The following is a 22,374-nucleotide window of genomic DNA, read 5'->3' on the forward strand; positions in this document are numbered from 1 at the left end:
GCTATAAAAGACCACCGTTTGCTTATGGATCCTAGTGCCATTTCATTGGCTGCGATGTGTCTACCCCCTCTGCCCAAAAAGCAATGATTTTATCTGGCTTGCAGTCACAAGGTTTGTAATTCAAAAAAGGTCCTGGCATTTCAAGTTTCTTTGTCTATGGCATCTTACAGCAGCCCCTCTGGCATTTGCCAGAATGTAAAGATTGGCAGTCCAGGCCTGGCTGTAGCTATTATAGGTGAAGCTCCTTGTATACAGAGAATCATATGGGAGGCAATATTTTTTTGAGAATGAGTCTTGCAGCCTTTTTTACTTGAATTGTACATTTTTTGTTGAATTTTAAGTGATAAGCAGAGCATATTTTCAGCACAAATTCTATTTATCAGGGAACATGGCTCTTCACAATCTTATTTTTCTGAATATTGTGGGTTTAAATTATAAAGGGAATAAAAAAGTGCCTCCTATTGTAAAGTTAAAGGAGAAGGAAAGGCAAAGTCACTTGGGGGTGCCAAAATGTTAGGCACCCCCAAGTGACTTTAATCGCTTACCTCGTACCCCGGGCTGGTGCCCCTGTTAGGAGAAAACAGCACCAGCCCGGGGTACCTGTAGTGATTCCTCCTTCCTACTTGCGCTGCTGCTGTTTGTCCGGGACAGGCGCATGCGCAGTAGAGTGAAAAGCCAACTTCTCTGTTAAAGTTTGGCTTTTCACTCTACTGCGCATGCGTGCGCAAGCGATACAGGAAGAAGGAAGCGCTCGCTGCAGGTACCCCGGGCTGGTGCTGTTTTCTCCTAACGGGCACCAGCCCGGGGTAAAAGGTAAGCGATTAAAGTCACTTGGGGGTGCCTAACATTTTGGCAACCCAAGTGACTTTGCCTTTCCTTCTCCTTTAAGCCACAGAGGAGTTTCATGACCATTTAAAAGTTATGGAACTCCGAATATCCCCATGTGACACAAATGACATGGTTAAAGGAGAATGAAAGGTGGGGGGGCTGCTAAATTTTAGGCACCCCCAGTGATTGTAATCACTTACCTGATACCCCAGTCCGTGCTCCGTTTGGCAGAAAACTGCACCTGTCTGGGGTATCTGCGTATGATATTTGCGCAGTAGAGTGACAAAGCCGGCTTTTTTGTTAAAGTCCCACTTTTCACTCTACTGCACATGTGCAAGTGGCACAAAGAAGGAAGAAGATCGCTTGCTCGCAGGTACACGAGGCCAGTGCAGGTTTCTGCTAACAGGAGCACCAGCCCTTTCCTTCTCCTTAAAGCTCCAATTATAACTGATAACCTCATTAAGCACCATTTTAAAATTTACAGGGTATTCATGGCTCTTATGTATTATAGCCATATACCACCCCACTGAAGTACATCACCCCTTTAGATTAGAGGAAAGGAGCTTCCATTTGAAGCAGCGTAGGTGGTTTTTCACGGTGAGGGCAGTGAGGTTGGGGAATGCCCTTCCTAGTGATGTGGTAATGGCAGATTCTGTTAATGCCTTTAAGAGGGGCCTGGATGAGTTCTTGATCAATCAGAATATCCAAGGCTATTGTGATACTAATATCTACAGTTAGTACTAGTGGTTTATAGTTTATGTATGTGAGTGTATAGATTGGTAGGTGTGGGTTGGGTGTGCTGGGTTTACTTGGATGGGTTGAACTTGATGGACACTGGTCTTTTTTCAACCCTATGTAACTATGTAACTATGTAACTATAAAGCAATCCAACAATCAGTATAGTATCCAGAATGGTTATACATAGAAGCCAAGTATTGTGAAGAGGTTGTAAACAAATGTATAGAAATAGTGGGATTACCTTCACAAAGTCTAGTGGGGACGTTCATTACAGAGTCGTCAGCCAATATAGGGACACAACCTGGAAGCCCATTTATTCAGACGCCAATGATGGATAGTTATGCTGGAAGGATAACTGCAATTAAATTAGCTGGAAGTCATAACGGATCGACATTGACCTTCTTACTCAGCCTCATACTGTTTAACTTAAGGTTTACTCATGTTTATAATTATAATATTTTATAAAATCTCATCATTTCTAAAAATAGCCCCTGCTTGTTGTGATTCTAAATGAAAAAAGTCCTTGTTTCCCAGACTGACACTTTGTCTTCCTCTTTGGTAGGGGTCCAGCATCACGGATACTTGTACAGAGATGCTTATGCATGGAGTCTTGCTAAAGATATCATCTGGAAATATTCAAGACCGAGTCTTTTTTCTCTTTGATAACCTTTTAGTATACTGCAAAAGAAAACAGAGGTACGTATGGGGCATGTTGTTTTTATATGTTTTTATGGCAATGTGATTGGTCATTTCATACATAAAAATACAATAGTTTTGGTAGAAAAAAGGTTGAACTCAAAGGTTGCTCAAAAAATTTATTTTGATCATAGTTTTGATATTTCTTGTTAAATGTCAATCTCAGAAAATGCCTCTAAGAGTTCAACTCATGTCTCATTTGTTGCTCAAGTGTTTTTGATCAAGCTCTCAAAAAGATTTTTTAATTATTGACTATGCATAGGATTGCCACATAGCCAGTAAAACCAGCTAGGGCCAGGACTGGTATCACAAATGTATTGGCAATGTAATTTCCTGTAAATATGTAATTCCCCTATCGTTTGCGTTGTTTTCCTTAGCAGTACCTACTTATCAGCCATCGGGTCCTATCTTCATAGCCAGTAACTCTCAGCCTGGTCCCCGTCCACTTTCTTCCCCCAATCTGCTTACTCTCTGCCCCCTGATGTCATTGCCCCACCCACACAAAGGCAGTGCCCCAGTCTCCCTGACATCATTGCCCTGCCTTCCTGAATGCTTGCCCATAAATTTTGGCCAATAGGTGACAACTCTATTTAAGTGGAGTGCAGGAAGAGTTCGGTTATATACATATTAATGTGCCTGTTGGTTTAATTAAATCCAGGCTGAAAAGCCTTGCTTATTCACCTCAATGGAAGGCGGCAGCGGTGTGATTTTGGGCACTTCAGCTCCAACTGAAAATGTTTGCTGGTTTTCAATCTATGCGCCATTAACCGTACAGGGATATAATCGACACATACATACACTTACAAAGTAAATACTTAAATCTGGCTAACTTTTTTTTTCTAAACATAGAAAAGGGTTCCTTACTTTATATCAATTTTGTATTATTAAATTTAAGTTTTATATTTTAAAAAGATGGATTTGCCTTTCTATAAATGGGCACTTTTCTAATAACACAAGTTGAGAAAAAGAATAAAGACCTGCATTGGAAGTTACCCCCCACAACACATGTTATTTTATAAGCCAAAGTTTTGTTTTTTTTCATGGGAATTTCCTGTAGAAGGTCCAGAGGAGGAGAGTGCCCAGGAAAAGGGTGTGGTGTGTGAGATCAAGCATCTCAATCTTTGATAACCCATCCCCTTAAGGCAGCTCTATGTGGGGATGTGGTACCCTCTCTGACAGAGGGCCAGAGGCCTTTGTGCCATGCACAGCAAACATGGTGCTACAAAAGAACCCATCCTGGCTTCACTTGTTAAGGCTGAACTGTATCTGTGAAAGTTAGGGAGTTTTTTTCTGCTGAGGATTTTATCCAGTCTCAGTAATGTGTCTCACAGGGGTGTATTACCGTATGTGTCTGTTTTTCTCCGCTCCCAGGAATGCCAGTTTGTAGTGTTAAGGATGTGGTATGGAAATTGTTTTCATGTGTGTACTTGACCCTCAACAGTCTCTTTAGATAAACAGTCTCCTACATTCCCCTATTTCCTGAGGGAAACAAGGGATTGTGATAACAGAATCTGCTGACAGAAATGTTTAAACAATATCACAATAAAACACGAAAAGGCAAGTATACCGTAAACTCACAAGTGCCCCTTTTCACTGTTAATAATCATAACGACTTGCAGACAGGTAAGCTAGAGGTTTCCTAAGGGGACATTGGGGTCAGTTATTAAGTGCAGGGCAAAGTGTGTTTGCAGTCAGACATGTTTTCTGCACTTTAAGCCCTGTCCTTTAACAAATTGCCTCAGGTCTCTCCAAAACACAGTGTAGAAACCTGAATTCCCTTGATGAATACACCAATGCAGCCCTGTATACATGAGGGATGGGAGACACGTAGTTATCCCCACTACTGCTCTTTACTTCATTATGGATATTTTAGGTGCAGAGTATGCACAGCCCCTGCTACAAGTCCAAAGTAGGGTTACCAGACCACTTGCAAATTCAGGGACAGGTCTAGGAAATCCAGCTGGAAGGGCTGCACTGATTGCAATATAATTTAAATACAATCAGTGCAGCCCTGCAAGATGCATTTTTAAGAAGCATCCCTGAATTTTCAAGGATCTGGTAACCCTAGTCTAAAGTAAATAAGCACTAAGAGGCTCCTATTATTTTCTTGTGGCTTGCTTCATCGGTGTAGAGTGTAGTAAATATATGTGATTGCTATTTGGCTTTGTGTGCTCATGTGTGCTCATATTTCTACTTTCTGTTTCCTTGTGAGTTAACTGCATTAAAATCCGAATAAAGTCTAAAAAAATGGATAGAATGGCTCTAGCTTACATGTTTGCCTGCCTTTTCATGTCAGTGACACTGCTCATGCTCAGTGCGCTCTTGGCTGCTGTTGAAAAGCAAAGGTTTGGGGTTTTGAACCTTATCCAAACATTAGGAGAATGTTAGTTTACATTTGTTACAGTAGCTGATGCTACTAATTAGTAATTAATTCTGATGCAGAATACACTTACTAATAAGACTTGTATTGTCAATTTTATATTTTGTATATAACTATATATTGTGAGTCGGCCCCTAACTCAGATAACAGACAGTGGATCTGATCTGTGGATCAGAAGAGAATTATATAGGGAGCTACTGGATGCATCCTCTGAGACAGATTTTTACTGTTAAAGGGCGTGATGTTTTGGGATGGTATAGAAGTGTATCTAGAATATGGTGTCTGCAATCATTTTTGTTGAGCACATTTACCATGCCTGAACCTGTACACCCATATAAAGACAGACTTCTCGTCAGGCATGTACTCTGAGTGACTTGTGTACACAGTGTACCAATATAGCCTTGGGCACATGGGGAATGTTTGGCCACCACTGTACAGAAAACAGCGACTGGCAAATGCCTGTAACCACTTCCTATATAAGTATAGGGTAACCATGGTGGCAGATGGAACAGTGGGACCTCCTCTGTAGAATTTCCATTGCCCATATGCTGCAGTAAAGGCAGTTTGGTTGGAATGGGTTCCAGAGGTCAAGATTCTGTTTGTCTTTGTTGTCCGTGTGCTGAAAGAACAGGGGTGGATGTGCTCCCACAAAGTCAATTTAGAGCCCTGCCTGGGAATTGTGGGCTGCCCAAAACCACCTTACGGAAAAGCATGAAATCCCCAGCCCTTAGGAAATCTGATCTTATAGCCTTCAAAGGGGTTGACATAATAAAGTATTTTTACATTACTTTTTTTTGTATAGAACCACTGTCAGGAATGTGACAAATAACATTACACTTCCAATAGCCATGAATGAGGCCTATGGGAGCAATTTATTGCAGGAAAGTGCAGAGTGTATAGCAGCTACTATATCACTATATCAAGGTGAAATTATCTTTCTTTTTTTCAATTTTTTTTATTTTAAGGCGCTTGAAGAATAACAAAGCATCTACAGATGGTCACCGCTATATTTTCAGAGGTCGAATTAACACAGAAGTGATGGAGGTGGAAAATGTTGACGATGGAACAGGTAACTGTGTTAATAAACAAAACAAATAATGATTTTTCTTTTAACTGATAGAACCAGTTTGCCTTCTGCTCACACAAGAACGGAGATATGTACCAGTTCTAAAGGTATCAGTTGATGGGTCTTGTAGACTGTCCTTTATAGCAAATTTTCATTTGGTCTTAATTTGTTATTTTGTATAGTTTTTGAATAATTGGTCTTCCTCTTTTGCCTATTTCCAGCTTGCAGTTAAAAATATCTTCTTCACTTCCAGTTTGAGTGTTGTGCACCTTCTAGGGAAGCAGAAGACAGCTGTGAGCTTGAAAGTAGTTGGTGTTTAAAGCTGTATTGGCCAGTTAAAGTGAAAATTGTTATCCCCTGTGTAGAGCCTTAAACAAATGGACATTGTAGGTAAAATTGTAGAGTACACACCCCTAAAGGTAGTATTTCATTCACCAGTTGATAACATTCACTATTGATAAAATTACTCTTGAGGTGTTGTGTTTCTGTGCCTTTAAGGCAATGAACAATGGAATTTGACCATTAATTTCTTTTTCCACATAATGCAGATTTTTGGATATGCAGATAAGGGTTTTGATTTGGTTTAGTATTGAACTGGATCTTTTGTAAAGGATTTGGAAGTTGTCCGAATCCAGAATTACATAATTGGTGAGTGCTTTCCTCATCTTTACCAAGCTGTACTTTTTAAACTTAGTGGTGGGTAGCAAATTTTACTTGTGAGGGGGTCTATTATACACATATATATATATATATATTATACAACAGACCCTATGGTGTGTGCCCCATCCCCCGTGGCCATGGGGTCAGCTGTATGGTCCTTACGTCACTTGCATTTGTATTGCTATGTGTTATTATTTATATATACTGTTGCCCGAGGTTGGCACTACATTTATGCTATGTATTCTGAGGGCATTATGTTTATGTTGTCATGGGTTCTTGGGGCATTACATGTAGTGGCACTGCATTTGTACTGTGTTTCTAATGTGTTTTGGGATCATTAAATGTGAAGCTGGCACTGCATTTATACAGGTATGGAACTTGCTATTCAAAATGCTCAGGACCTGGGGTTTTTCCATGATTAGGATCTCCATACTTTATCTCTACTAAAAAACACAGAAACATTAAATAAACTTAATAATTCTGCCTTCAATAAGGGTTAGTTATATCTTAGTTGGGATCAAGTACAGGTACTGTTTTATTATTTTATAGAAAATGGAAATCATTCTTAAAAATTTAAATTTTTTGGAGCTTTCTCAGTGTCGGCCACAGGGATACGAGGAAAAGGTTATAGTATGTAAAGATAAAAAAAACTAGGAAAATATAGAGACTGAGTAAGAAGTGGATTAAAAATAGTTCAGAGAGTGGGCCCATGGTCTAAGGTTTTCTGGTGGGCCGCTAGCATCCCAGTCCAACACTGAGCTTTCTAGATAACTCACCTCTTTCGTGAAGCTTATGTAATAACCTCTAATATCTCCTTTACATCACTTACATAACTTCCCATAACAAATCAACTTCAATATATCAATTTCTGCCGGTACATTATAAATCAGGGCTGTGGAGTCGGTAGATAGTAGATTCTCCGACTCCGACTCCTCAGTTTCTGATACTTCCGACTCCGACTCCTCTGTTTTTAATATGCTAATGTATTTTATACGTCCAGGAAGGGGAAGGGGCACTTAAAACACAACTTAACTGATAATAAACTGATAGACAATTTTATCTATACTCCTACTCCTAATGATTTCCCTAAAATCCCATAGTCATGTTTAAAGTTTAAGATAACATTACAGCTGAATTACAGCAGTTTTTCAAATGTTTTAAAGCTTCAGTCTTAAAGGAACAGTAACACCAAAAAATAAAAGAGCTTTAAAGTAATAAATATATATTGCACTGTTGCCCTGCACTGGTAAAACTGGTTTGTTTGCTACAGTAAAACTACTATAATTTATATAATAAGCTGCTGTGTAGCCACGGGGGCAGCCATTCAAGCTGGAAAAAAGGAGAAAAGGCACAGGTTACATAGCAGATAACAGACAAGTTCTGTAGAATACAATAGTGTTTTATCTGTTATCTGCTATGTGCCTGTGCCTTTTCTCCTTTGAATGGCTGCCCCCATGGCTACACAGCAGCTTACTTATATAAACTATAGTAGGGTTTCTGTAGCAAACACCCCAGCTGTACCAGTGCAGGAATGGCTGCCCCCGGGGCTACACAGCGGGGTATTTATATAAACTATAGTAGGGTTTCTGTAGCAAACACCCCAGCTGTACCAGTGCAGGAACGGCTGCCCCCGGGGCTACACAGCGGGGTATTTATATAAATTATAGTAGGGTTTCTGTAGCAAACACCCCAGCTGTACCAGTGCAGGAATGGCTGCCCCCATACTACACAGCAGCTTATTTATATAAATTATAGTAGATTTTCTGAAGTAAACACACAGTGCAGGGCAGCAGCACATTATATTTTAGTTACTTTTATACATTTTCATTTTTTGGTGTTACTGTTCCTTTAAACTATTGACTATCCATTCCCTTCACATATACAAGTATTTCTAGTCCTGCAATGTTTTCACTTAATTAGTTATCAGTGAGAGTTAGGCTGGGTTCCCAGTGGGCATTTGGTTACCTGTAACAGAGGAACACGACGCAGTGGAGCTGCCACACCGTAACTGTGCGTTACGTCCCATTTAGTGAAGCATACAGTCAATGAAAAGCTTCATGGTCACTCAACGTGTTCGTTTATGCACTGCGTGCATTGGGCTTTATTCTTATAGCAGAGAAGTAATAAATTATGACTGTAAACATTTAAAATTGCTTTATTTATTTTTTTATTTCCCATTTAAATTTAGTAGGAGTCGGAGTCATTTTTGCCTACTCCAGGTACCCAAAATTGCCTCCGACTCCTCGACTCCGACTCCACAGCCCTGTTATAAATACATAAAATAAAAGTTATTAATGGAGAGTATTTGCAAATCTGGGAAGTATTTAGCAACTCCAACCACCAGTAGAAGAAATAAGGCAAATTCTGTAGTTTGCTCCAGTGAACATTAAAAGTTAAAAGAGCAATGGAACATTCTACATTTTCATTGAAAGCTATTATGGCCTAATATTTATATAACTGAACAGTTAATACTAATATAACATTATCTGGAGAACATTTGATCAATGCATTAGGAAGATATGCCCAAGTGCACTCTAAGCACAAAAATGATCTCAGAGCCATAAAAACCAATGCTATTATTATCCTGAATCAGTGCAGTCCCCTGATTATATATATATATATATATAGTTGTAGTACTGCATGTTGTTGGTGTACATAACAGTTCTGGTCAGTATGATAATATAACTGTGATGGCCTGACAGGGCCTTTTTCTTGTGGAATGCGTTTACACAATAGGGGAGACTGGATTGTACATTTTTCTCCCTGGAAACATACAAACACACATCTGCTTGGAGACAGCAGAATGGCATTAAACCGGAATATTTAGTCATCCGCTTCCTGATGGAGTGAATACTAAATACTTTGAGGCCCTGACATTTCCTCATTTATATATACAATGCTTAACTGTCTCATAACCTATTAGCATTCACACAACTACCCACATGTTGATGCATAGGAGTACTATAGGAGACTGGATAGAAGTATAAAATAATACTGAAGTGGAGTATTATTGTACTTTACTTGAAAAGCTCCAACATACATCACTGCACTATAGATCAGAGAGATACAAAGTGAAGACAAATTAATGACGACACATTTATAAACACACCGATACACAGAAATGTGTGGCCTTTCTTAACCAAATAAAATGAGATATCAGAAAAGCTGAGTAGGCTTACTTACATTCTGCACAGAGGGCCATACACACACATACTGTATATATATATATATCTATATATATTACACAGAGAGGAGCACACCATAAGTCCAAATGCTCTTGGTGCAGGTCAAAAACAAAAATATAATAGAAAGAGTGGCGCACACACAGGGGCTTGATGCAAAAGAAAAAATGTTTTTATTGATAAAATTCCAACGTTTCGAGCACAAATATATATATATATATGAACAGCCAAGATTGCTATTACATTTAACTTCAAAACACTGATGTATTAATGTATTAATGCCTGACACAGGCGCCAGAGCACTAAGGGGAACACAAGCGCACCACCTGTCTGTTACCAACAAAATCCAGAAATGGGTGCCGTCCAATGACATCTGGGGTGGGGCATCACAGTATAGTGTGGGTACATGACACAATATAGTGTGGGAGCATGTTCATGCCATGTGTTGGTGGAACTGGGACAACTGATGTGGGTATTGGCACAATGTTGAAACCTGAGCAAGCAGTTTTAAACTGAACAGGCCCTACAAAAAATGAGCTGGTTGATTCAAGACCCAGAAATCCAACCGGATCCAAAGTGACTCAGGGGCATTTTGGTGGTGCCTGCCATGCCCCTGCTGCCACTCCTGCCTCACACCCATGCCCTGTTCCCTGCAACATAAGGAGGATAATTCTATGCATTTCACTGGATTTGGGAAAGTTTTAGGGGCACATTTCTGACAGTGGAAGATGGACCTGTTACTGCGTGAGAGTGGCTTAACCATGACTCAACAACTACATTGTGGGAGTTGAAATGTCTGAAAACCAGACAGGTGGGAACCCTAGTCCTTACTGCCTGTCATAGGGTAGATGTTAAGTTCAGCGCTCTTTTGCCACTTTACTCATGTATCTGAATGACTGCAAGTCAGGAGAAGGGCCTATGAGCTTTCCCCCTGCAAGCCCGAACACTGCCAAATGCAGGAAGTAAAGTGCCGGTTTTCCTCGCAACTTTGTCCTGTGTGCACGTGCTAAAACAGGATTTTGTCTGTTACCAACAAAAGATTCAGAGATAATACAGTAATACTAAAAAAAGGAAATGGTATTAATAGCAGAAATTTGTAATGGATTTTTAAATTAGGTCCAATTTGCTATTTCATTTTCCCCAGCTTATGATTTAGGTGGCACAGTCCTGAATTGAGAGCAAGGTGTAGTGGAAAGTGGGTGGGGTTTGGGGCAAGTCAGTTGGATGTCTGGTTGTAAATGGGCATTGTCATTTTTAATTGAAAACCAATCGCAACTTGAATTTCAGTGTAAAAGGCATACATCTGGGAGTTCCATCTCATTTTGCATTCTCACTGTTCTCATGGAAAATATTGTGTAAAGGTTCATTTCTGCTTTTCCAACATTTGTGAGCATTCTTCTCTGCTGCTATTTATTTAATTCTGCTTTCCGGGAAAATGGTAGTCACATGATTAATTTTCCTCTGGAAGGTAACATGAGTTTTGTCACTCTTCTAGCTGATTTCCACAGCAGCGGAAACACAGTTGTCAACGGGTGGAAGATACATAACACGGCCAAGAACAAGTGGTTTGTCTGCATGGCCAAGACCCCTGAGGACAAACAAGAATGGCTGGAGGCTATATTAAAGGAGAGGGAACGAAGGAAAAGTAAGTAGCAGTATTTGCTGTTTGAATGGACTTCCATCTGCTTATTTAAGGTGACAGGAATGAGGGCTTCATTGCTGCCCTCTCTGATGCAAGTGACGTGCTGCCTATCTGATGGCTTCTGAGCAGCATGTTGGTAGTGATACAGCTATAGTTCATGCTGAAGTTTTTGTATTAAATGGGTAGTTCACCTTTGAATTAACTTTTAGTATGATGTAGACATTGATATTCTAAGAATTTGCAGTTGGTCTTCATTTTTTATGGTTTTCCAGTTATTTAGGGTCCAGCAGCTTTCTGGTTGCTATGCTGCATTTTACCCTAGTATTATAATTGTAGCCTCACAGAGCAATAGTTTTTAGCTGCTGGGGTCAGTGAGCTGGAAAGAGTCAGAAGAGAAAGGAAAATAATAAAAAACCAAAAAATAAATAATGAAAGCACATTGCAAAGTTGCTAGGAGTGGGGCATTCTGTGACATATTAGAAGTTTACTAAAAGGTGAACCATCCGTTAGGTTAATAACTGAAAAGAAGAATCCATAATTGATGGGGGCAATAACTTCTACAGGTGAAAACAGTAGGTGAACTAAATGAGAGGTTGCCAGCAAAATTCACACAAGAGCAATAAAGCTTCATGTGACATGTTTCCCCCCATTTGTTCTCCTGTAATCACACTTATTTTATTCAGCACGGGATGCGAGGTGATTCATATAACTAAACCACCTATAAATATCCCTTAACAGATGTACATGTGCTAAGACTAAGGTAGAACTCGTATTATGTCACATATTTAAGCACTGGATTCTGGCTTGACATGCTGGGCTCTACATATTGCACAATTCAGGTTACTGCTGAAGTCGGGGCAAACAAAGGGGCATATTTATCAAAGGGTAAGAATAGAGTTCACAAAGGGGGACGCCAAAGCTTTCTATTCAGGTGTATAGGATATAAAGGGGCATATTCATCATAAGGTCTATTTTCACCCTTTGATAAATGTGCTCAATAGAGTCTCAGCTGTGTGAATATTTCTAAAGAGGCTCCTAAATTCCCAGATAAGGAAAGGATGCGATTGGTGGCTAAGACTTCTGAATGGACCAATTTATGAAGCTACTGTCTCTCCTTAACCCCCCCCCCCTTCTTGTTCCTTCCTGCATGCCAATAATAGAAGTGTTTACACGTTTGTTTCCCATTGACTTGGCAGAAACAAGTATTTGGAGATAAACACTATACTTTGGTTTAACCCTTTAAGTGACAGTACAGTTTTGCATGGTCATTTGCAATAAGTGCTGGAAGATATTTAACATATTACAAGAAATATGACTGTAAATACATGGAAATGAAAACATAACAGGGCTGATTCACTAAAGTGCGTTAATTTTTATTGCACGCTTTTTTGCGTTAAAATAGACGTGAAAATTGACGCGCGATTCACTACAGTTTAACCGCGTGTGATAAGTCGCACATCGCATGCATTAATTTGCGCGCCAAAATAACACTAACGCATGATTCACGAACACTTAGATGCGCTTAATATCGCATTTGTCTGTGCGTAAATTAACACCTACTTGGGGCAGGCGGTATTTATACAAAAGTACTGTTAATGAGCTTTTGGCAACACAATATGGACTTTGCAGTGGGATTTATTCAAGTCTGTGTTGGCCCCAGAGTGATGCAGCCGCCAGTTTGCAGGGAAATGGGCATTTTCAGAACAGTAATTTTCCTCAAGTATTGGCGTGTATGGCTAACATGGCGTGCGTATATTCGCACGACTATATGCGGCTACTATTTATATGCGGCGACTATTTATATGTTGATTAGCACATGTACCGTCAAATACCGCACGAAAATAGTCTTCGCGACTAAAAAGTATACTTTTAGTAAATCGTGCATTAAGTCGCGAAAATTGAGACGCGATAAAAATTTTACCGCATGCTATAAATAGCGCAAGTTTTAACGCACTTTAGTGAATCAGCCCTAACATATTTTCATAATACAAAGAAATATAGCATAAATAGAGTTTCTTCTTAAAGCTAGCAAACTGCACACCTCTGATAAAGACAGAACTTTTTAATGCCTCAAAGCTTACACTTTTAATACATTGTAAGGGAAATTACGAACGCAATAAGTGCGGCTGTGCTAAAATGGACCAAATATTGGTGTCAGCATTATTGTTGTACAGGTATAGGACCCATTATCCAGAATGCTCTGGACCAGGCTATTCCGGTTAAGGGGTCTTTCCTTAATTTGGATCTCCATACCTTCCGTCTACTAAAAAATCAATAAAACATTAATTAAACTTAATAGGATTGTTTTGCATTCAAAAAGGATTAATTACATCTTAGTTGGGATCAAGTACAAGGTTCTGTTTTATTACTACATAGAAAAAGCAGATCAGTTTTAAAATTCTGAACCATTTGATTAAAGTAGAGTCTATGGAAGACGGGCTTTCCGTAATTCGGAGCTTTCTGGATAAAGGGTTTCCTGATAACGAATCCCTGTAATTGTGAACAGACACTCACCTTGTGCCATCCCATTGCCTCTGTCCCGCCTCTTCTGCTGAATTGTGCCTAACTGTGTCTATTGACGCTGGGGATCCTGAGCATATATTTATTTATTTATATTTATAGTTGTTTCAGCTTTATGTGGCACAAGGTCCTGAGTGGCAGAAATGATGCTGGAATTATAGGAGAAATCATTGCATTAAGGATAAGAAGGAAAAAAAATCAAAAAATTAGGCAAGATTGGACCATAGCAACACCTGTAATACAACAAAAAAAAAACCAGGAATGGCCTTTACCTTTTTATTGATTTTGGAACTTATAGTTAGACAACCTCTCGAGGACCACAGTATAATAAATACTGTATGTAACTTTGATCACAAAGTGTAATAAAATAGCATCTGGGGAGCCCTTATTTACCTTAAAACCGCCCTTGTCGGCATGGGGAGGACATAGAGATGTTTCTAACCCAAAGTGCAGATTAGGTCGGATTTTGGGGACCAGAGCGTTTCTGCTTTTAGTGCATAGTATCTATTGGCAGTACGTAACTATAAGGAGTAAAGGTTTAGAGTTTGTGTGTGCTCTAGAGCGGGGGCCCCAAACTGCTATATTCATTTTAAAACAGAATACATGGTTGGAGGCCACTGGGAACAACATCAAAGGGGTTGGTGAGCAAGCCACTGGCTAGGAATCATTGCTCTAGAGTCACTTAGGGTCTTGAAACAGGGGCAGGGGATGGCAGTTTTTAGATCAGCTATAGTAAGATTTAGGGTCTCTTAGACACTTGTGCTATTGTATTTGGTGACTTGGATCATTAGTATACTGTCCTTGGAAGACAGGTGAATAGAGATACATTCCAGTATCATTATGTAGCACATGTTTCAGGCAACCTGTGCAATGTATACACCTTATATATTGGTCTTTTAATTTCACAGAACATCATATAAACTGTACAGAACAGCTTACTACAGGGAGGCTAATGAAATAAAGCCACATTGATTAGGCTGTCACTAAAAGACAGAAGCCAATATATAGATCTCTAGGAAAGGACAAGTACTGAAAAGGCTACTTATGTTATGGTGGGAGATGGCTTGAAGTTAATCTTATGGTAGTGTGAGGGAGAAGGAATTCTGTTCACAGCATGCTTCATTCCTAGATTCGGGGTTGTAAAGCTGTCATAAAACTTTCCTATTTGTGGCCCAGTTCTTAAACGTAGGCATCTCAAATGTTATTGCAGATGTCAAAAAGTTCTGAGAATTCTTGAAATGTTGGAAGTTAGTCAACAACTGCTGGAGGGGGCCACATGTGGGGCATATATTAATATAATATCTATCAATAGTCAGACAGTAGATTGTATGTCTATTGTACAGGTATGGGATCTATAATCCAGAACACTAGGGATCTGTGACTTTCTTGAAAAGGCTAGTGGCACACAGGGCTGTTCATTGGCTTCTCTGGTAGCAGGTTTCCGTTTGGTCCCTCTTCCTGCTTTTAAGCCAGAAGATGTGATGGAGCTAATTTAATGATCATATGTGCCTAGTTAACTGTAACAAACTAATAAGCAACTAGTTAAGTTTAGACTTCACAAATGAAAACAAATATGAAATTGGTTGCAACTTCACTGGTGCAATTTAGCACCTATGTAAGTTTGTTCCAGAGATAATTTGGGCCCCTTTATTACTGACCTTTATTTATTTATTCAGCGATAATAATATGTCAGGCTTTTAGACTAGCCCGCTAGATACAGCAGGTAGCGTCTAATACAAGGTGCACATTTTTGTAACCTATAGCATTCAGTCAGCAGGTAGCACCTGATTAAAAGCAAACATCTAATTGGTTGCTATGGATAACTGCACCTGGACAAACGTTATGCCTTCAGTACATATAGGGGATCTCTAACTCACTTCTGACTTACTAATACTACTGAGGCTCGCTAGAACACTTGCTGGAAGGTCATAGATTGGTTGTTGCTGCTCTATTATATTTACAGGTTCTAAAATCTTTAACAAAGAAAGAAAACTGATTGTATTAGTTCTTCCTAATAAAGTTGTTAGTAATCCATTAAATGTAAAAAATTGTCTGGGTGAGCAGAAGTTATTAGATATTTGCCCTTTAACCTAAACATCAGTTATGGCTATGGTGATTAATCAAGAATGTTTGTTGAAATTTCAGGCTTGAGACTGGGCATGGAGCAAGATACCTGGATGATGATATCTGAACAAGGGGAAAAACTTTATAAAATGATGTGCAAACATGGAAATCTGATTAAAGACAGAAAAAAGAAACTCACTTCGTTTCCAAAATGTTTTATTGGAAGGTGTAGTATATTCTTCTGCTTCTCCTTTATCTTCTTTCTTTCTTTATCTCCTTTAGCTTGGACACCCAAGTTTTTGGTGCTACCTTTCTTTGTATTATACTGCATGCACAATTAATTACAGAGAAGATAGCAACATCATATACCTTACTGAGAGTGGGGCAGATCTGCTCGCTTGGCAATGTCGCCAAGTGAGCGGATCTTCTACCAATATCCCCCACCTACAGGGGGACCGCATCAGCCCGATTTCAGGCCAGATATCGGTCTAAGGGACCGATATCGGCAGCTAGAATCGGCCTGTGTATGGGGACCTTAATGCTAACGACAGAATCTAACAGATTACCTGATTCCATCCTTTTGACTATAATCATTATTGTGCTTGCTGCGGAGCTTGTAATGTGCCATTCTAAAAATACCATACAAACCCATAATCTCAGTGTCTTTATTTGTGTGCCTGCAGTGAATTTGTTGATTGGTTACTGGAAATTGGAGAAATCCACAAACAAGAGGAAGGAGTGAATCTCGGGCAGGCATTATTAGAAAATGGCATCATTCATCATGGTAACCTTTGTTTTAATGATAACAATGCATTTTTCTGTTAAGAATATGTACGTTTAATGCCAACACATAAAAATATTATTTTTCCTGCATTTCAAATAAAAGACTTATGGAATAGGTTCCCCTACCTAGTGTAGGCCCCTTAGGTTAGTATGGAGGGTATGAGATGTGTAACCTCCCTTCTGGTTGAGGGTCTCCCTGGGGGAAGTAGCTATAATAATCCTTGTCGAAATGCCATACAAAGAAGAGGGGAGTAGTTAGGTCCACAAACCTTCCCATAAAAGCAGGGTTCATTTTGGATTAGCCTGTGTTAGGCCTATATTTCAGAAGAAGGTGCTCTAAGAGCACAAAATATACTTATGTAACTGTCCACTTCATTGAGAATTCCCTTAGCATAAACAACCCCCCCTTCCCTAGTTCCAGCCTTTGTCAGGTTTCAGTTAAGGCTCAACCCAGAACTTCTTGGTGGACAAGTAACTTAATTTAGGAAGTTCGTCAGAACCAGGATATAGAATGTAGCTTTTATTTTTAGTATCAGTTTTTTCCCCTGTTTAGTGCAAAATAGCCAAACAAAATTTCTGGATTAAAACAACAGAAAAAAAGTTTTGTTCAATGTAAGCCCTATTTATTGAACTAATATTGAAAAAATGGGGATATACTGCCCCTTAATTGCTTATGTACATGGAGTATAATGCACGTAGCATCTCGTAGCAAAATCATTTTTTATTCTCAGATTAAACTAAATAATCCAACATGACAAGCAGAGTTGTGTGTACTTGCTGCAGCCAGCATTTTCCAGTACATTATATTATAGATTTAAATTAAGTTATGGCCACAACATATTATGCAAATAGAAAGAAAATGCTACATTTTCCTGCAGGAAAATTGCTTTAAAATGTTGCCCCTGCAGATTAAAAAATTACCACTGCACATAATTGCTGATAAAGGTGTTATTAGAGGGCACTTAATAAATGTAGTTCCCATATGAAAACTGGTACTTCTATGGGAACGTTAGCAGTAAATGTGGGTTCCTTGTCTAATGGCAAATTAGAGTACAATTAGGACTTTTTTGCTGTTCTAAATATTGTTTGAAGTGGGGTGGGTAGGCCTTCAAAATATGTTGGATCAAAAAAGTTGAACCCAAAAGTCTGAAAACCTCTGTGCTGCAGTGTTGTAAAAAAGGATCGTTGAGCGCTGCAGATAGGTTGGCACTATATAATTATGCAATAATAATAATTTGTTATAAAGATACGCTGGTGTGCTGCTTCACAGAGGTAAGGCCATATAAGATTGGCAGAAAATTAAATATATAAACGCTCAGGTTTACTGCTCGCACGTCACGATGCGTCAATCCCCAATAGCCCACCGCCTGGCTTTTTGGAATATCACAGAAAAAGAGGAGAGCATCTGCGTGAAGGTGCTCTCCTCTTTTTCTGTGCCATATAAGATTGGGTTGGAGACATTGGAGTAGGATAAATTGGAATACCGATGCGACACAGACCTGGTTCCCAATATCAGTGCCCAAACTCTTTGTATGAATTTATGAATGGAAGCAAACAGCTTTCTGACATGTAGTGGAAAGCCTTCCCAGAGGAGTGGTGGGAAAAGAGAGAACAAACTTTATACAGATACTCTTGATTTTGGAATGAGATATTTGAAACTTGAAAAATTCACAGAAAATAATAAGTTGCAACTTTTTAGAGACTACTAACTATGTGTCAACATGGCTAAAAATCTGAATCCAACATTTCGCCAGTTAAAACTTGCTGAGATCATGTAGACGTCAATGGCAGATGTCCCTTCCCTGAAGAATCTTTCTTTGCTTCAAAACTGTAGCAGTTTCCTTATTTTTGATGTGTTTCTGTGCAACGGTTCAAAAAAGTAGAGGTTTCGGAGCAACAATTCGAAATAGTTGCAGTTTTGTGGCTCTTTGAGAACTTTTTCCAGCACAGACTTTTTCAGTTCAGACTTTTTAGTAAATGTCAGACATTCATGAAAATGAATGTATTCGAATTTTAAAATAAAAAAAAATATTGGAAAAGTTTTAAAAAGTTTTAGTAAATCGGCCTTTTACTGTAATATGCAGTAAGTTAAATTGTAAGGTAGGTACCAGGACTCCCTGAATGTAAAGACATTTTAAATAATTCATTTTATTTCAATGTTCAATGTAAAAGCATCACTCATATTTGTCACAAATACAGAGGCAGTGAAATCTTAACTTGTCAGTTTTGTTCTTCCAGTAGGAATTAGCTACAGCCTGCGTTATGGCTAGAGTCTAATTCAGCTAGCAGTTCTGTACACTGTATGCATTGTGATTTGATGCCTATCTCTGTTTACAGCTCAGAATATTAAAACATTGTGATTCTCTGCTTGTGTTTAAGCAGATAAGAGGGAAAAAAAGGTTTCAAACCCAAAACAAAGGGCGACTGGATGCACTGCTCATATGCCAAAAAGTGCCTGGAAAATCCTTACTTAGGACAGAGCTCAGGCTACTGTATATACAATACTCAAAAAGCTTTACTTGTGGCCCAAATAGAAACACAGAGCCCAAATAAAGCCTTAATTCAGTTTCTACCATAAAAATCCTTTTATTTGTAAGGTGCAATTGAAAATAACACCGTATAAGTGTTTCTATTTTTATAAAGGTTTTTGAGCAGATAAGAGCAAGCTGTAGAGATAACCAAAAATGCAGATGCATTCTACAGTAACGGCAGTTTCTGAGCCAATGATTTGCAGCAAACTTTTTACACAAACAAACTAAAGGGAGGGAGTGGTACTAGAGGATGTATCCAGGAGCTTCCACCCCAACCCCTTCCAGACCAGTGAGGCCAGACATGTGATTGGATTGCATGAAGCGATCCCCTTTGACCCATAAGCTATCCATAAATATTGGAGAAGTGACAGGGGAACTCAACATGAGGACCAATTATGGTGAAAATTTGAGAGAATGGGAATTTGTTCTAGATGAACCTGAAAATCAGTTAAGGTGGTCATGCCTGTTAAAATCCGCTCGTTCGGTGAGGTCATTAATCCCTCATGGGTGAGCGATCAGATCACATTGACAAGATGCAAGGTGTTGGGAAGGGGTCCACATCAAAACATCGTTGTGCTCCTTGGAGCTTGGTGCTCCAAAATGGAGAAGGATAATAAACTTGGCTGTAGCAAGCAATGCCAGGCAGCAGCTGCAAGGGCAAACAAGGTTTTGAGCTGTATTAAAAGGGGCATAGATTCGTGGTTGGATGGGGTTATTCTTCCCCTTTACAGAGTGCTGGTAAGGCCCCTCTAGAATAGCTCAAATTGGACATTACATTGGACTGATACATTATATAGCTTCACAAAGGGGCTGGATAACTTTTTACCAATTGAGGAAATACAGGGTTATGGGAGATAAAAGTACTAGTTGATCCAGGGACTGGTCCCATTGCCATCTTGGAGTCAGGAAGGAATTTTTTTCCCCTCTGAGACAAATTAGAGAGGCATCAGATGGGGTTTTTTTGCCTTCCTCTGGATCAACTAGCAGTTAGGCAGGTTATATATAGGCATTATGGTTGAACTTGATGGAAGTACAGTATGTTTTTTAGTCAGTTTGGCATTAAATTTGTAATTGCTGGTATATCGTCCCAATCCCTGTTTTTTTTTAATCAAATACAGTATTCCAAATACAACTTTGTAATTAACAGTAGGTAGAAGACTGGAGTGAATGTATTTCAATAATGTTCTTGCTCAGCCCAGAGCAGCATCCAGTTATACCCTTGCATTATTTCTCCATTTTATTTCTGAGAGCCAGCTAGCACTGATTTGTAATGGTTTTGCAGAATCATTTTTATGGATTGGCAGAATATATGATTAACTAAACTCATAGAGGAAACCATTATTTTACCAAAGTGAGCAGTGTTATGTATGTCCATTTGCAGCTGTGCAGGGCCCAAAATAGAACTCAGACAAATCTAAATGAACCATCTGTTTCTTTTTCAGAATGTTTTTGATATGTAATACACAATAACTGTGGATTTCCTATGAGTCAAATATTGTGTTTACTTCTGTGCTATGCCAGATGTCCATAAAACCTTGAATAATGCTACCTAACCTATAGGACAAAATGCATGGATTATTGACTTTTTAACCTCAGGGTTTGCCTTTTGTATTGTAGTTACATTATTTGCAGAGTAAACTTGCTTGGTCCTTTATGTTACAGTATATGAGCCTGATTGCCTCTAGACTTCCACAGGATTCTGACCCAGCCCCCAGTCATCTCTAGAAGAATCCCCAGCATTGGTTTAAAAAATCCCTTAAAGACTTCTATTACAACACTTTGAGACTTGGTGGCCATAAATTGGCTGATCGTATGAGAGGCTCCACAGAGGCTTCCTACTGTTATGATAATTTGGGCAGCAGCTTCCCATACACTTTCTCATCTGTTGTAAAGCCAAATGACAAGCAAATTTGTGAAGCGTTCCATATTTTTAACTCTGATCTTACCCATTCCCACACCTTGTGTCTCAACCCTTTCTCCTTGTAGATTTTACATTAACATTTATTTATAAAGCGCCAACATATTCCGCGGCGCTGTACAATAAGTGGGTTACATACATTGGACATACAGAGTAACATATAAAGCAATCAATAACCGATACAAGAGGTGAAAAGAGCCCTGCCCAAAAGAGCTTTATATGTCTGTATGTCCAATGTATGTAACCCACGTATTGTACAGCGCTGTGGAATATGTTGGCTTTATAAATAAATGTTAATAATAATAGTAACATGATGCATGGGCAGAAATTTTGAAACCTGAACTATCGGTGAACTGACCTACACTCATAGAACATAAACAGGATCAACAAACCACCACCTATCAGTAACCATACCATCTACCATTTAAAACTTCTTTTTATATGATATTATTGATAGGTGTTTGACCAGATGGTTCAACATGAGTGCAGTAAATAGGGCTTGTGCAGAACATTCCGCTTGCCCCTTGTTTTAATCAAGAATAATCTATGCTTTTTGTCATTTCTTGGCATTTTTTTAACTAAACAGAGCAAACAGGGAGACTGAAGCTACCCCATGTTTAGACCTTACGAGGTAGATAATTATATTACAATCCCCCTTAACCCCTCTGTTGTGACTGGTGTGTTAGTGGGAGCCCATTCTGCAGTGGGGCTATTTGTGCTATGGGAATCCAAGTATCTGCTTCACCAGGACTAAATATTGAGTAGCTTCAGTCATTTGTCAGCCTCCCAAACAAGTACACATTAAGTATACTGGTACACGGGGAGATCAGTTGCCCTGCTGCTCGCAATAAATCTTTGTTACAAAGGGTGCTTCCGACTGTGCTTCCCCACCAGCAATAATATAAAACACCAGTGGGTAAACATATACAGCGCTTCGCCTCTCAAGGAAGTTTTTGGCGACTTACCGAAGCCCAAAGCATGTGCCAGTGGGAAAGCACAGGTGACTTACCTCCCCATGTGTCTATACAAGGTGTATGGCAAGGTCATGTTACATGAGCTGGAAACCAGCTGTAAAAATAGGTAAACACTGGCGAAATAACACTTATAAATAACACTTCTAACAATGAACAATCTAAATATGTACAAAAAAAAAGCAATTTATTACGGGAAAAATATATTTTTGCACATTTTAGCATTTATAAAAAACAAATATAATGTAAAAGAGTTGTGTAGAGTTAATCACCAAGGTTGAAGCCCATTGGTTAGCAGAAAGCAGACTAATATAAATGGTATCATAGCATATCTAGCAGTATGTTATTGATGAGGGAGTGCTAGACAAAACAATAAAATAGACTTGAAGTTCATT

At 39.1% G+C, this 22,374-nt stretch overlaps 1 protein-coding gene across 2 annotated transcripts in view; it reads left to right on the forward strand.

Moving 5' to 3' along the window:
- Nucleotides 1-22,374, forward strand: part of prex2 (phosphatidylinositol-3,4,5-trisphosphate-dependent Rac exchange factor 2) — a 139,270-nt gene that overhangs the window by 40,988 nt on the left and 75,908 nt on the right. For both annotated transcript variants that reach the window (XM_031903856.1, XM_012965255.3), the window contains 5 exons: nt 2,129-2,262; nt 5,608-5,711; nt 11,046-11,195; nt 15,858-16,002; nt 16,460-16,560. In XM_031903856.1, coding sequence (XP_031759716.1) covers nt 2,129-2,262; nt 5,608-5,711; nt 11,046-11,195; nt 15,858-16,002; nt 16,460-16,560 — 634 coding nt within the window. The remainder of the gene's footprint in view (nt 1-2,128; nt 2,263-5,607; nt 5,712-11,045; nt 11,196-15,857; nt 16,003-16,459; nt 16,561-22,374) is intronic.

This window comes from Xenopus tropicalis, chromosome 6 (assembly GCF_000004195.4).
Source record: "Xenopus tropicalis strain Nigerian chromosome 6, UCB_Xtro_10.0, whole genome shotgun sequence".
Lineage (NCBI taxonomy): Eukaryota > Metazoa > Chordata > Amphibia > Anura > Pipidae > Xenopus > Xenopus tropicalis.